The following is a 14,412-nucleotide window of genomic DNA, read 5'->3' as shown; positions in this document are numbered from 1 at the left end:
CCCTGTTTGCCTTTCCCTCTAAAGGGCTGTTTTCTGTCCTTAGAGTCTCGAAAGGGCTGCTTTCTTTGGTTACTTCTGGATTCCGGAAACCCTTTCTTCCTGTCCGCCGCTTTTTCCAAAAGCGTGTCGAGTTCAGAACCGAATAGGTATTCCCCTTCAAATGGAATACCACATAATTTTGACTTCGATCTGAAATCACCAGTCCACTGGCGAAGCCAAAGTGATCTTCTAACTGAATTTGATAGTGCCCCTTCCTTGGCACTTATTCTAACTCCTTCCGCTGAGGCATCTGCGATGAAGGCGGTGGCTGCTCTCAACGTTGAAAATGTACTCAATAGCATCTCCCTAGGAGTACCATCTCTAACATGACCTTCCAGTTCGGTAATCCAATGAAAGAGAGTCCGTGCCATGGATGTTGTGGCAATATTTGATTTTAGATTCAACATAGCACACTCCCATGTCTTCTTTAGAAGGCTGTCCGCCTTTCTATCCAGGGGATCTCTTAACTGGATTGCATCCTCAAAACGGGAGGTCCGTCTTCTTGGTCATTTTTGTGACCTGGATGTCTACTTTAGGGGTAGCGTTCCAAATTTTGGCTTCTGTTTCATCAAAGGACAGACGATTTTTAAATTCTCTAGATATGGAGATTTTGTTCTCCGGTTCTCTCCATTCTTCTAGTATTAGTTCCTTAAGAGTGTCATTTATGGGAAACACTCGCCTCTTCTTAACTTTAAGAAGTCCGAACAATTCATCCTGAATAGATTTGGTCTCTTCTATTTCCTCAATTTTGAGGGTATCCCTCATAGCTTTTAGTAAGGGTTCCAGATCTTCGGATGCTAACAAATATCTCGACTCCATTTTACTTGCTGAATTTGAGGTACCTGGCTCCATATCCATGGACTCCTTGGTCCCCTCTGATGTATAATCCGACATGGATTCTATAACTCTTTGTTTTTTATGTGGAGGCTCCTGAGGTATGAAAGCTGTTATGGATGATGCTATAGATGTTTTAACTTCTTCCCTGATAAAACTCCGCATTTCATCCACAAATGAGGTTCTCTCTTCTCTGAGTAGATTATCTACGCAGGTTTTACAGACCGGCTTTTTATAGTCCGTAGGGAGTTTCTCTAAGCACATATTACACTTTTTGGAAGTGGTTTTCTTTGTGCCGGACTGATCTTTAGCTCTCCCTTTATCCTTCTCCTTTTCCCTGGGCTCCTGCCAAGGAGAAGGAGAGGTAATTAGTCCTTAACCGACACCTCGTGTGATAATATAGGGACATGTGGGTGACCCACCACCCTATCCCCAATTGACCCTACTTACAGGGTTCAAGGATATGAGGTCCAGACTCGAAGCCTCCATGCCATGTGTCTCCATATTCCCAATTGTGGGACCACTGATACCAGCAAGCCTAAACATTTATAGAAATGTGAGATAGACTGTGACACTTAACCAAGTGGAATATAACAAGGGAGTACCTGAGGTATCTTGAGGGTTACACAGCACAAGCCCCTAAGAAAGATATACACATGTCTATATAGACCTGAATTGTATATAACACATATGACACAAATGAGGCAACCATACAGCATGTTAACCGACCTTGTTGGCTGGAAAATGCTCAGAATAGCGTCCGATTTTAGCGACTACTCTCGTCAGGACCAGAGTGCGACTATTAGACCTCAGATCAACGTGAATACCTGCTTTTTCAAGCTTACCGCTCCACGCTCCTGCTTCCGGGTCGCGCCATCGTGACGTCACATCCGGTCCCGTCATTTCCGGCGGAAGTCGTCACCAGAGTCGGACGTCGGACGGCGGACGGCCCACGTGACTTCCGCGATGGACACGCTCCGGGTGTCCTTAGCTGCGCAGAGCTGCGGGCAGAGCCGGAGAAGAAGGCATCTCTGTCTTGTGGCAGAGGAAAGGACCGAAGTCCGATCGAGGCCGAGACTGCCTTAGGGTAAGGGACGATTCCCTGCGCCACACTGGTCCCCCCTCACCGTCCCAACTACTGGGGATGAGGAGAGACTTCTCTCTACTCCCTGCCCTGTGTAGGGACAGGAAGCCACTGGTGTACGGATGCCCGGGTGGGGTATTTAACCTCTCTGCTTCCTGTCCCTACAGAGGTCAAGGGTCATCCTCCAGTTGGGGCCGTCATGGGGGACGCTATGGAAAACCAATACAAAATCTTATTATTATGGTACCACACATCTGCCTTGTTTCATCAAATATATCCAAAAGGAGACTGGATATTCTGGACATGTTCCAGGATTGTCCCTTATTGTAGAACAGTGGAAAAACTGAATGCGGATGTGTTAAGACACTCAATACCCATGGAACACATTACATAACTGCTAAATGTATTCCCAGCTGGACAGTAGAAGCATAGCTCGAAACTCCTATTGCATATCTTAATGGCAGCAAAATGCCTAATTTCAGCTAAATGGAAGCAAACAGCACCACCTTCTAGGGCTGATTTATATGCGAGAATTAGAGAGGTAAACGCTATGGAAAATTTAACAGCACTCACAAAATAAGGTTTATAAATTTGAACTGATCTGGGCCCCAATGGGGTTCGTACTGGTCAGACAAAGCAATACCCTAGAGCACTGGGTGGTATGCCCACCCCTATGCGAACTCCCTTATACGGGTCCCCTACCTTCACTATATCCCAGTGCGTTTTCCCGTCTTGATCTGTTTGGTAACCCCACAGCCATAAACTTGACAAAGATAACCGTTATTCTATTTTTATCTAAAGGGCTTAACATCGTTATCTGTTGTGCCTTAAACATCGTATCTGAAAACGTTACGAACTATGGGCTCAGACTCCTGCAAGGGTATGTTTGGATCTGTAGCTATATCATTACCTTTAAACCTGTTCGATTTACTCTTAAGGAGTCGGAAAAAGAAAAACCATTTAAAAATAAATAAATAAAGTGGAACATAAAAAGCAGTCCCCCGAGGACATGATTCTAATTAATGTTACATGCACAAATACATAGATTCCATACTTACTAGCAAGTAGATTTCCTACAGCAATAAACACAGATGTTGCCAATTGCTGTGTCAGATAAATTTCTCTCTCTGAAATGCACAGAGTTAAATAATGTAATGCCGCTTTCAAAAAAGCATTTTGTTTCTGGGCATAACAAAGCTCCTTCATGATCTGTGAGAAAAAAACTCTGTACAGTTCAATATTCTTAAGGTTTCCATCCATGCAGCGCTCTGCTTCAAAAAGAGTAGTTGTAGATGTCACCAGGAGGGTGGGTAAAAATGGACTACAGACAGCAATATCTAGGGATTGCTGAATAACAGTCTTAAGCTTTGCAGCCGTTTGTTTCAAGCAGTAGTTAAAGCTTTCAATATGATCCCCTTTTGCATGATGTTCCTGGATAGCAAATGTTAAATGATGACACAAGTTTTTCAGGGTCACAATGTGTAATTGACATGCAAATGTACTCCAAAATGTTCTTTCTGTGTTAGATATAGAATTAAGCATGAAGGATGTGCATTGTTCTAGATTTTTCCGGACACTCTGTTTTCGTTTAATCACCAGTGAAAGAAATGTGTCAAAAAATTCATTCATAGTGTCTATAAGTTTCAGCATGTGATGATCATCCAAGTCAGTAACATTCCAATGAGCTGAATGGGTGTGAGCCATGACAACTTTTAGAATGTCGCTAGCATATGCAATTTTAAAAACATGGTTAGCGTGAGTACCATTAAGTAGACATGTTAGACCTTTGTAGCAAACACTTGCAAAGTAAGGACTTTTTAAGAAGCTTGCATTAGCGAACGTTAATAAAAAGAAAAAACATCGACATAAATCGGATGGTGGCAGGCTGTCCAGTTTTAACATAGAAATTAATTCTATCAGATTGCTTAGCAATTTAATATCAGGATCACTGAGAAAGAGTGATTTGTCCATCTTTGGTAATGAGCAAATAAGTTGTAGCGCATTCTTCATATTGGTTGCATACATGGAATCGTCATAACTGTCATTCACTCTTGGATTTACAAGTTTATAGGAGTCTTTAAAGGAAAGATGGTCCAAAATTTCATAGAACACTGCTTCCTTTGTTAAAAGCATGGCACATCGATTTAAAATGCTGGTTATAAAAATGGACTGTAAAATGCACATTTCAGAAAAGGAGTCGCTTTGGAGAAAAGATTTAGAAATCTCTCTAAAGGCAACTGTGACTTCATTGTCAACTTTCTTGCTTTCATCATAAACAGGCAAGTGGGTTTCTAAAATTAAAGTCGCAATGTTGTTCATATCGTCAAAGGATATGTATGGAAGGAGAATTGTGATATTTGAAACAATAAAGTGCCACTGAGCAACAGGGAGGGAATTATTATTTGAATTGATATTGCCACTGTATGGTATGTGACATAAATCTTTGTGGTTCAAAATAGAGATGCCAGAGTTAACAAAAAAAGATGCAGATGCTTGAACAGTAAGCCTTTCATTTTCGTTTGGTATATAAATGTGCATAAGCAAAAGTTTTATTTTTTGAATAGAAAGAAGTCCAAGGTAGAACATGCTCACTACATCGGGCGGTCTACAAAGATCGTAAATTTTTTTCCAACAGTTTTTATCCTCAAAGAATATGGAAAAGTCCCAATGCTCCAAAGGCAAGTCCAATGGAAGACATAGTTTACACATTTGTGAGAGATATTTGTCACAATTTAATGCAGTCACAGTATTTACTTCAATCCATGTATACAGAAGCATTAGGGCAACTTTGCAGATCTTCTGAAGCCAGAGTGTCTCATCTGTAACATAGTTTTTTGTTAAAATGGTTAGGGAAGGCAAGATGAGCTCTTCAGAAATTTGTTTCATGAGATTTTGAAACCGCTGGAGAACAGGCACTGGGGTATTGTTGTCTAAGCTCTTTATGTTCATCATCAAACAATGCAAAAGTGAAGCTAAGTGTTCAAGTTTAAAGCTGAGACTAGGGTCATCTTTGATATTAGAAAGTTGCCATTTTTCCAAAACCATAACCCACATATCCAACATCTGATTTGATGGAATTTGAACAAGAAATTCTTTTAGCTTGTTGGTTAATACTGACAAAAGAACAGGATCACTTAATTTTTCTGTTGTAAGTTGACAAATGGCTAGAAGCACTTTCTCAAACAGTTTTGGAAATTGTCTTAGCTTTGTATATGTCAACAGAAGACTACCAATCAATGATTCGAAGGATTTCTTTATTCTAATATCGGAAACATCTGCATTGAAGCATGCACGTAATATTTCAGAAAGGTCTGGTTCTACAATAAAATGGTTTAATGAGTTCAATGTTTTCAAGCAGTTGAACCATGGTAGTGAAAGTGTGCAAGGATCACACACTAGTATTTCTGTTAAACTTCGGAAGAACTTGTATTGGCTACCGTTTCCTTTTATGTTATCTTCTGCAATATTATATATATTATGATCAAGAACAAGGTTTAACATGTTTTCTAGGGCATTTAAACCAATCGACCATTGTGAAAATGATACTTTTAGGTCTTCCTGCTTTATGGTAAAAGGTGTACAAAGACATCTGAATAATTTGACAAGCATTTGAAAGCAAAATATTTCATTTCCATCTCTGCAGTAAGAGTCTAAAAACAGTTTATAAAGAAAGGGAACAGAATAAGCCAAGAGGGAAAGTTTTTTTTCCTCACGCCACTCAATTTTCTCCAGTTTTGCCAACATAGAGGAAACGGGAGTTAAATAATCTTTGCAAGGCCCCTTTTTCTTCTCAGACTTCTCCATTTGGGAAAGCAGCTCTTCTTTGAAACAATTTAGAAGCTCAGCCTGGAAAAGACCAGTCTGCAAAATAATCTCTATGTTACTTCCAACATCTCTGACAAGTTGGTGGATTTCAATATTCCGATCCTTATCAAAAACATAATTGTTAAAGGCATTCCGCAAAAGCAAACATGGCTCAAAAAGTTGTGTAACCACATGTGTGAATAGTCTGTTTCTGTTGCTTTGCTGTCTCTGTAGAATGGCATACTGTTTAATTGCTATAGAAAGGACATTTAAAACTTGAAGAGTGTTGGCATGGTTATAAGTTAAGCAATGACAAGCTAAAAAACAAAGCCTGCCCAAAAGTTCTACCATCAGTTCATACTTGGCTCGGTAGATAATCCCAAAACTAGAGGAGAGAACACCTTGACAACAGCTTAACACAGTTCCAATTCCAGCTGGAGGGCTTGATTGTGTAGGTGTAAGTGCAAAAATATCATTCATTACCTGAAGACAAAAAGGAAATAAACAGGCTTTTAGTGACATTAAAATCTTGGTGAACAGGCTATTTAAGGCATAAATATATACATGTAATTATAATTCTTATACCAATTAGTAATTCTGGGCTTGCATAGTCTCTAAGATTATTTACCCTCTTAATGCAAAACTGTATACTTTAGTTGTACTTTCGGATAAAGTATTTGTACAGGTTTAACATTATAGCACTGACAAAAACATTTGCCTAAATGCACTAAACGAAAATAAGAGATTATCTAATTTACTCTATTTAGCTATCTGCAGGTGTTTAGCTGCTAGCAGAGGTTTTAACGCGCTTTATAGTAACCATTGGAAAACGTATAGAATGGCTAGAGACGAGAGGAGGCTTGTTGGGAGAGGAAGTATGGCCTTGAGAGATGTCACAAGTTTGTGACTTCACATGCTTCAGATCGACCCAATTACAAACATGCAGTCCTGTTCAGAGTTAAGTCCCATAATTAGGAAGTGCCCACTCACTTCAGGAATAGCTGAATCTGATTTATTAAGAAATTATGTCAGATATATCTCTGGATAAAAAGAAGCCAGACGCATGATATAGGTATTATTGGAATTGTTTTATCATAGTATCCTGGTATACAAAAGACGCAAGTCCATCAAGTCCAACACTTAATAATTAAATGTGGTTTATTCCATAGCCGGTGATATTTTTTCTCTGCAGAAAGGCATCCAGGCCTCTCTTGAACATGTAAATAGAGTCCGCCATAACAACCTCCTGCGGCAGAGAGTTCCATAGTCTCACTGCTCTTACAGTAAAGAACCTTTGTCTCTGGCAATGGTAGAACGCCTCTCCTGTAGGCGTAGAGGATGCCCCCTTGTCATGGTCACAGGCCTAGGCATAATAAGATCTTTGGAGAGATCCTTGATACTGCGAATACCCAATCAGGTATTTGTACATTGTAATGAGGTCTCCCCTCAGATGTCTTTTTTCTAAACTGAATAATCCCAAATTTTGTAATCTGTCATTGTATTCTGGTCCCTCCCATTCCCTTAATAATCTTGGGCTCTCTCCTCTGCAGCCGTTCCTGTTGTAATAGGTCCTTTTTATACACTGGTGCCCAAAACAGTACACAATATTCCATATGTGGACTGACCAGTAATTTGCACAAGGGCAAAATATGTCCTTATCATGAGAATCTATTCCTCTTGATACATCCCATAAAAGCAACTGCCTGCATCTGGTCACAAAAATTAAGTTTACCATCCACCAATTCCCCCAAGTCTTTTTCAGCTCTAGTTTTACCAAGTAATTGACTGTTTAGAACATAATTTTTGTTTCCATGGCCCAACTGCCAACTTAAGCTTACAAATCCCGTTGTAATGCTATACTATCCGCCTCAGTATTAATTACTTTACTCAGCCTTTCTATGGACTGATCTGAGGGGTCTACCATTTTTTCTGTAAATTTTATAGGGATATAAATTGAAAACAGATGCATGTAAAAAAACATTGCATAAATTCCCAGAGATGCCTGAAGGCAGTGCCATTAAGATGGCTTCAGTGACGTCATCTTAAAGGCACAGTGTCAGCCAATGCATGTGCATATGCTGACACTGCTAATACCCTGCAATACATCAGTATTTCAGGGTATTATCATGAACAAGCAATCAGATGAATGCTTGTTCATGTTCCATGGTGGAAATAGTAAAAAAAAAAAAAAAAAAAAGTTTTTAAATAAAAATGAATAAACCAATAAAAATTGCCATAAGCCCCATAACATCTAAAGAGAAATCTAAACGTTCAAATAAGTCTAAACCATAACAAACCCCACATATATAGTATCACCACGTCCGTAACAATCCGTAGAATAAAATTAAATTATTGAACCTGTACGATGAACGCCGTAAATAAAAAAAACTTTAAAAACACGCCAAAAATTATGATTTTTACCTATTGAAACTTATGTACTCTAGAATGATACTGTTGCAAAGTACTAGATGTCTCACAAAAAACAAGCCATCAACCAGCTCTGTAGCTAAAGAAGTAAAAATGTTATGCCACTTGGAAGACGGCGATGCAAAAATTATAGATTTTTCCCCACATTAGGGTTTTATGTGGCAAATTTAGTAAAACATAAGAAAAAATAAGTCTGGTATTCCCGTAATCCTATCAACCCATAGAATAAAGATAATTAGGCTAAACGGTGAACACGGAAAAAAAAAAAAAAAAAAAGTAAAAAACCCAGTACAGAATTGATGCTTTTCTACTCACGAGTTCAAAAAAAGTTCCTAAATTTTCAACAATAGGTGATACCAACCCCAAATGGTAACACTGGAAAAAGCATCTCATCCCGCAAAACAAAATGCCGTCACATGGCCCCAATAACGAAAAAGCTAAAATTTTATAGCCTTCAAAAAGGGGCAACGAGAAAACTAAAATCCTGGCAGCTGCAGGGCTCCTTCCCTTCTGCGCCTCACTGTGCACCCAAAAAAAAAAAGTAACGGCCAAATGTGGGGGGTCTCTGCACTCAGGAGAAATTGTATAACAAATTTTATGGTGGGTTTTCTCTTTTTATCTTTTGGAAATGTGTACATTTTAGGGCTAAATGAATGTATAACCGACAAAATTTGACCATTCTAAAATTTCACCGCCATTTTGATTCAATTACTATGAAGATCTCAAGGGGTTAACAATCTTCATAAATAATCAGATTAGTATATATACATCAGATCGTATATATACTAATCTGATTATCATTGTACTATTTTACAAATGTTTTCTGTATATAGGTTAATACATTTCTCCTTGGCCTTTCTTACTTCCTGATTGTTTTCTCTCTCCTCCCCTCTACCTTCTGGTTCTATGACGTGACTAATTACTTGCTCGCCACTCACTTCCGCTACATATGCCTTTATAATGAATGTACTTACTTGTTAGAACCTCATCTATGACTAAGAACTCTTGGGAGTTCGAAACGCGTCAGATGTCTGTAACATGGTACCTTTTTTAACCATTTTTATATTATGATGAAATAAACAGAAGTTTTATTGCATGACAATTAAGCCTGGTTGCTGGATAAACGTTCCTTTTGTCCAAGATGTACTGATCCGGCTCAGCATATCCGTGCACCGGCACCTAATGCATGACCACAGAAGGGTGAGCTGAATTTCTATTTTTTCGTTTGCTTGTAAATCTTCATAAATGCTGTTTCTGATAGCTTGAGGGGTGCAGATTTGAAAATGGGTTGGTTATATAGGGTGGTTTTAATGCTAAATATGTAAAAATTTAATTTCAAACAGTATTTATCCCCAGAATAGTCAATTCTGAAAATACGCAAAATCGCTATTCGATTTGTAAGCCGCGTAACGTCAAAATAAATGATCCAGACAATTCAAAAATTATGAAAAAGTAAAGTAGAGATATGGGAAATGTTATTCAGCAAGTTATTTAGGTGGTAAATCGATCTGCCTGAAACCACGGTGATTTCGAAAATAGCTAATTTTTCTAAAAATTCATCATTTTTTTCTTTTTTTTTGTAAATAAACGCAAAACTTATCAGCCAAAATTTACCACTAAAATGAAGTACAACATATGGGGAAAAAACAAACAAATCTCAGAATCGCTTTGATAAGTAACAGTGTTCAAAAGTTATAACCATATAAAGAGAAGCAGGTCAGAATCCAAAAAATGGGACTGAGCCTTAAGCTACAAAATGGCTGTGTCCTTAAGGGGTTAAGGACCTTGCAAGATTTTGAAAATCTGGAGTATGTGGATACTTTATGGAATAACTGCAATAGTTTAACATATCCAAGTCATTCTGTTGGGGTTTTTCATTTGCTACCCAAGGTTGCTGGCTTAGTACCTTCAAAATGCTTACCTGAGCAATGACAAACCGAAGTTTTAAAGACTTGCCGTCTTCCATAAGCTTTTGTAACCTCTTGCTATGTAAAATGCTGTCCAAAAAGATCCAAAGCTTCTGCTCAACATCCTCTTCTAGGCTTAACTTCTTTGTATAAAATCCAACCAACGTTTGACTCACCCAGTCAAGCAAGAACTAAATAAATAAAGGGAAGAACATTAATACATAAACCATGGGCCGCCTCTTTCAGAACAGTAGCATAATAAAAAGCGAAGCCATTGGTCCTGACCTATCAACATTTTTGAACGGTTATTCCCGTCAGTGACAATATTGTCCCGTCAGTGACAAGCGTACAAATATCCAAAACGCCATTTTTGTAATTTTCAACACAATACTGCCCTAAAAAAGGTAGCAATGAAAACATACTCTCGTCCTGCAAAAAAAAAAAAACACTTACCGTATATACTCGTGTATAAGCCGAGATTTTCAGCACAAAAAATGTGCTGAAAAACCTCACCTCGGCTTATACACGAGTCAACAAAAAAAAAAAAAAAAATTAATACTCACCCTCCGGTGCTCGGATCCTCGGCGGCAGCTCCCGATTCTCGGTGGCGGCTCCGCTCCTCTCTTCTTTCTTCACTGGCGGGTCCCGGTCTCTTTTCTTACTTCATTAGCCGGCAGTCGCGTCCGTGCGATCTGCCGACGGGCACGCACTATGATGCGGCGATGTCGTCGCTGATGACGTCATCGGCGGCGACACCGCCGCATCATAGTGTGCGCCCGCCAGCATATCGCATGGACGCGATTGCCGGCTAGTGAAGTATGCAAAGAGACCCGGAGCCGCCAGTGAAGAAAGAAGAGAGGAGCTGCCGCCGAGGGTTCGGAAGCCGCCACGAGGACCGGGAGCCACCGCTGAGGACCAGGAGCCATGCCGAGCATCAAAGGTGAGTATCGTCGGAGGGTGAGTATTAAGTTGTTTTTTTTTTCATTCGCTTGGCATACTGGGGGCAGGCTGGCTGTAGACTACAGGGGGCAGGCTGGCTGTAGACTACAGGGGGCAGGCTGGCTGTAGACTACAGGGGGCAGGCTGGCTGTAGACTACAGGGGGCAGGCTGGCTGTAGACTACAGGGGGCAGGCTGGCTGTAGACTACAGGGGGCAGGCTGGCTGTAGACTACAGGGGGCAGGCTGGCTGTAGACTACAGGGGGCAGGCTGGCTGTAGACTACAGGGGGCAGGCTGGCTGTAGACTACAGGGGGCAGGCTGGCTGTAGACTACAGGGGGCAGGCTGGCTGTAGACTACAGGGGGCAGGCTGGCTGTATACTACAGGGGGCAGGCTGGCTGTATACTACAGGGGGCAGGCTGGCTGTATACTACAGGGGGCAGGATACTACACCCTCGGCTTATACTCGAGTCAATAGGTTTTTCCGGTTTTTGGTGGTAAAATTAGGTCTCGGCTTATACTCTGATCGGCTTATACTCGAGTATATACGGTGATTTAGATTCGTATGCTGAAGTATGAAAAGTATTTCGTACATAAGCGGTTTTAAAAATTTTTTTATTAAATAATTAGCAAAACTTAGCAAAAACAAAAACAGCAGTAGCCCTGTACATGGGGAATAGAAAAGCACCATGTCAAAACACAAACATATATGAATTTTAACCCCTTAATGACCGCCCTATCGGGATTCTACGGCGGTCATTAAGGGTACTTCTTCTGACGCGATGCCTTTCTACGGCGCCGCGTCAGAAGAAGATTTCGGGACATCGGGTCAGTTTAGTGCCGGTGTCGGGCTGTGATATCACAGCCCAGACCCGGCACTAACACCCGGGATCGGAAAAACTCAGATCCCGGGTGTTTAACCGCGGCGTGCAAGTGTGTCCCCCGTGGATCGGACCCCCCCCCCCCGGTGTGCTTACCGGGGGATCCGATCCCTCCTGCCGCTGCCCCGGGTCCCGACGAGTGACCCGAGGCGGTCGGCTCCTCTTCTCGCCGGGTCCTGCCTTCCTGGCAGGACCCGGCTGTAAGTAACTGAGCATGCGCGGCATGCTCAGTTACTTACACTTTACACTGCAATACAAGTGTATTGCAGTGTAGAGGCTTGAATAAGTGATCGGATGATCGCTTATTCAAGCCAAAATGTGGAAAATGTAAAAAATGTAAAAAAAAAAAAAAATTAAAACTTTTTATAATATAAATAAATAAAATAAAAGTCCCATAATCTCCCCAGTAACACATAAAATGCATATACAGTAAATAAAACACAAAAACATACATATTTGGTATCACCGCGTCCGTATTAATCTGTACAATAAATCTAAATGAATATTGAACCCGCTCGGTGAACTACGTAAAAAAAAAACTCGGAAAACTTCCCATAATATACAATTTTTCATCAAACACCATCACAAAAAATGTTCTAAAAAGTGATCAAAAAAAAGTTACGTTCCCTAATATGATACGACTGAAAAGAACAACTGTTTTCGCAAAAAATAAGCCCTCAACCAGATCTGACAACAGAAAAATACAGAAGTTATGGCCCTGAAAAGTTGTCAATAGTAAAAACAATGCGATTTTCTCCAATATTGGTTTTGCTCAGGAAAATTAAGCAAAAATAAGAAAAACTATATAAATGAGGTATCACCGCAATCGTAGTGAACCAGAGAATAAAGATAAAATATTATTTTTACATTACGGTGAGCGGGGGAAAAAAAAATGCTAACAATCCAAAATAAAAATTGATGATTTTGTTTGTGTCCCCCTTGAAATAGTTAATAAAATCTCAAGAATAAGCTTTAGACTCCCAAAATAAATTATCTATACATTGTATCTCATCCCATAAAAAATAAGCCCTCATATGTTTGTATTACCAAAAAAAATAAAAATTTATAAGTCGTACAATGTGACAATACAAATCTGCTGTGAATGGCGCCTCCATTCATTCTATACTCGGCCGTGCGCCCGTACAGCAGTTTACCACCACATATGGGGTATCAGTACACTCGGGAGGAATTGGACATCAAGCGTTGCAGTGCGTTTCATCATTTAATTTATTCTGAAAATGTCAGTTTTGGCCTAAATGAATGTATTTTCCAAAAAAAATTCAATAGTTTCTAAATCGCAGGTCCATATTTTTTAACCCATGTGAAACACTTAAAGGGTTAATAGACTTAATAGAAGTTGTTTTACATACGTTGAGGTGTGAAGTTTCTATAGTGGGGTAATTTATGGGGTTTTACTATTATTTAGGCCTCTCAAAGTCACTTGAAAGCTGAGTTGTCCCTCAAAATGTGAGTTTTGGAAATTTTCATGAAAATAAGAAAAATCGCACCTAAAGTTCTGCGCCTCATAACATCCTAGAAAAATGACCGGAAGCATAAAATATCATCCCAACATAAAGCAGATATTCTGTAAATGTTAATTATCAAACTTTTTGGGTAGTTTTACATCTTGTCTGGAAACCAGAACATTTCAATGAAGAATTTTTACAAACTTTTGCCAAATTTTCACTTTTTTTCAGAACGAAACGCAAAACTTATCACTTAAATTTTATAACTAACATGAAGTACAATGTGTCACGAGAAAACATTCTCAAAATCACCCGGATATGTTAAAGCGTTCCGAAGTTATAACCAATTATCGTGAGACATGTCAGATTTGAAAAATCCAGTCTGGTCATTGAGCTGAAAACTAGTGTCGGTGATAAGGGGTTAAACCATTTCCATTTCCTATTTCTTAACATATATGTACGTTAACAATAACAAAGTATCCATGATAGCATTTTATTATCAATGTCTACCTCTATAAACAAAAAGAGAATATTCCCCAAAAAGTATAGGTAAAAAGGAAAAGGAAAAGAAAAAGAAAAAGAAAAGAGGCAAAAAGTATTAATTTTTTCTATATCCGAATTTTCCCTATATAATATTTATTCTGAGGACACAGATCGTGAGAGACGGGAGATGTCCTGCTGACCCGAGGAGATCCGGGGCACCGGCCAGCGACGTCCCTGCATCTAGACCATGGAAAATTCATCTATAATCTTTTTAATATGCTGCAAGGAGGTTATCGTTTCTGAACATGCCAGCATAATATCATCGGCATATATAGATAATTGGGTCAATTTATCTTTTCCATCAACTCCCTTTACGAAGGTACAGGCTTTTAAGGCAATAGCCAGGGTTTCTATATCCAAATTAAAAATCAATGGGGATACAGGGCACCCGTGGCTTGTGCCATTATTTAGAGGGAACTTTCTAGAAACTGATCTGTTATATATGACTCTAGAGCTGGGAGAGGAATACAGTGACATTATAGATGACA

General features: G+C 39.6%; 1 protein-coding gene across 2 annotated transcripts in view; it reads right to left on the bottom strand.

The window, feature by feature from the left end:
* The window catches only part of URB2 (URB2 ribosome biogenesis homolog), a 106,058-nt gene that overhangs the window by 58,418 nt on the left and 33,228 nt on the right, over positions 1-14,412 (bottom strand). For both annotated transcript variants that reach the window (XM_072141133.1, XM_072141132.1), the window contains exons 3-4: positions 10,110-10,286; positions 3,016-6,244 (exon numbers count right to left, since the gene is read on the bottom strand). In XM_072141133.1, the coding sequence (XP_071997234.1) occupies positions 3,016-6,244; positions 10,110-10,286 (3,406 nt within the window). The remainder of the gene's footprint in view (positions 1-3,015; positions 6,245-10,109; positions 10,287-14,412) is intronic.

This window comes from Engystomops pustulosus, chromosome 3, assembly GCF_040894005.1.
Source record: "Engystomops pustulosus chromosome 3, aEngPut4.maternal, whole genome shotgun sequence".
Classification (NCBI taxonomy): domain Eukaryota; kingdom Metazoa; phylum Chordata; class Amphibia; order Anura; family Leptodactylidae; genus Engystomops; species Engystomops pustulosus.
The sequence above is the reverse complement of the archived record's forward strand: the minus strand, read 5'-3'. Positions and strand labels throughout refer to the sequence as shown.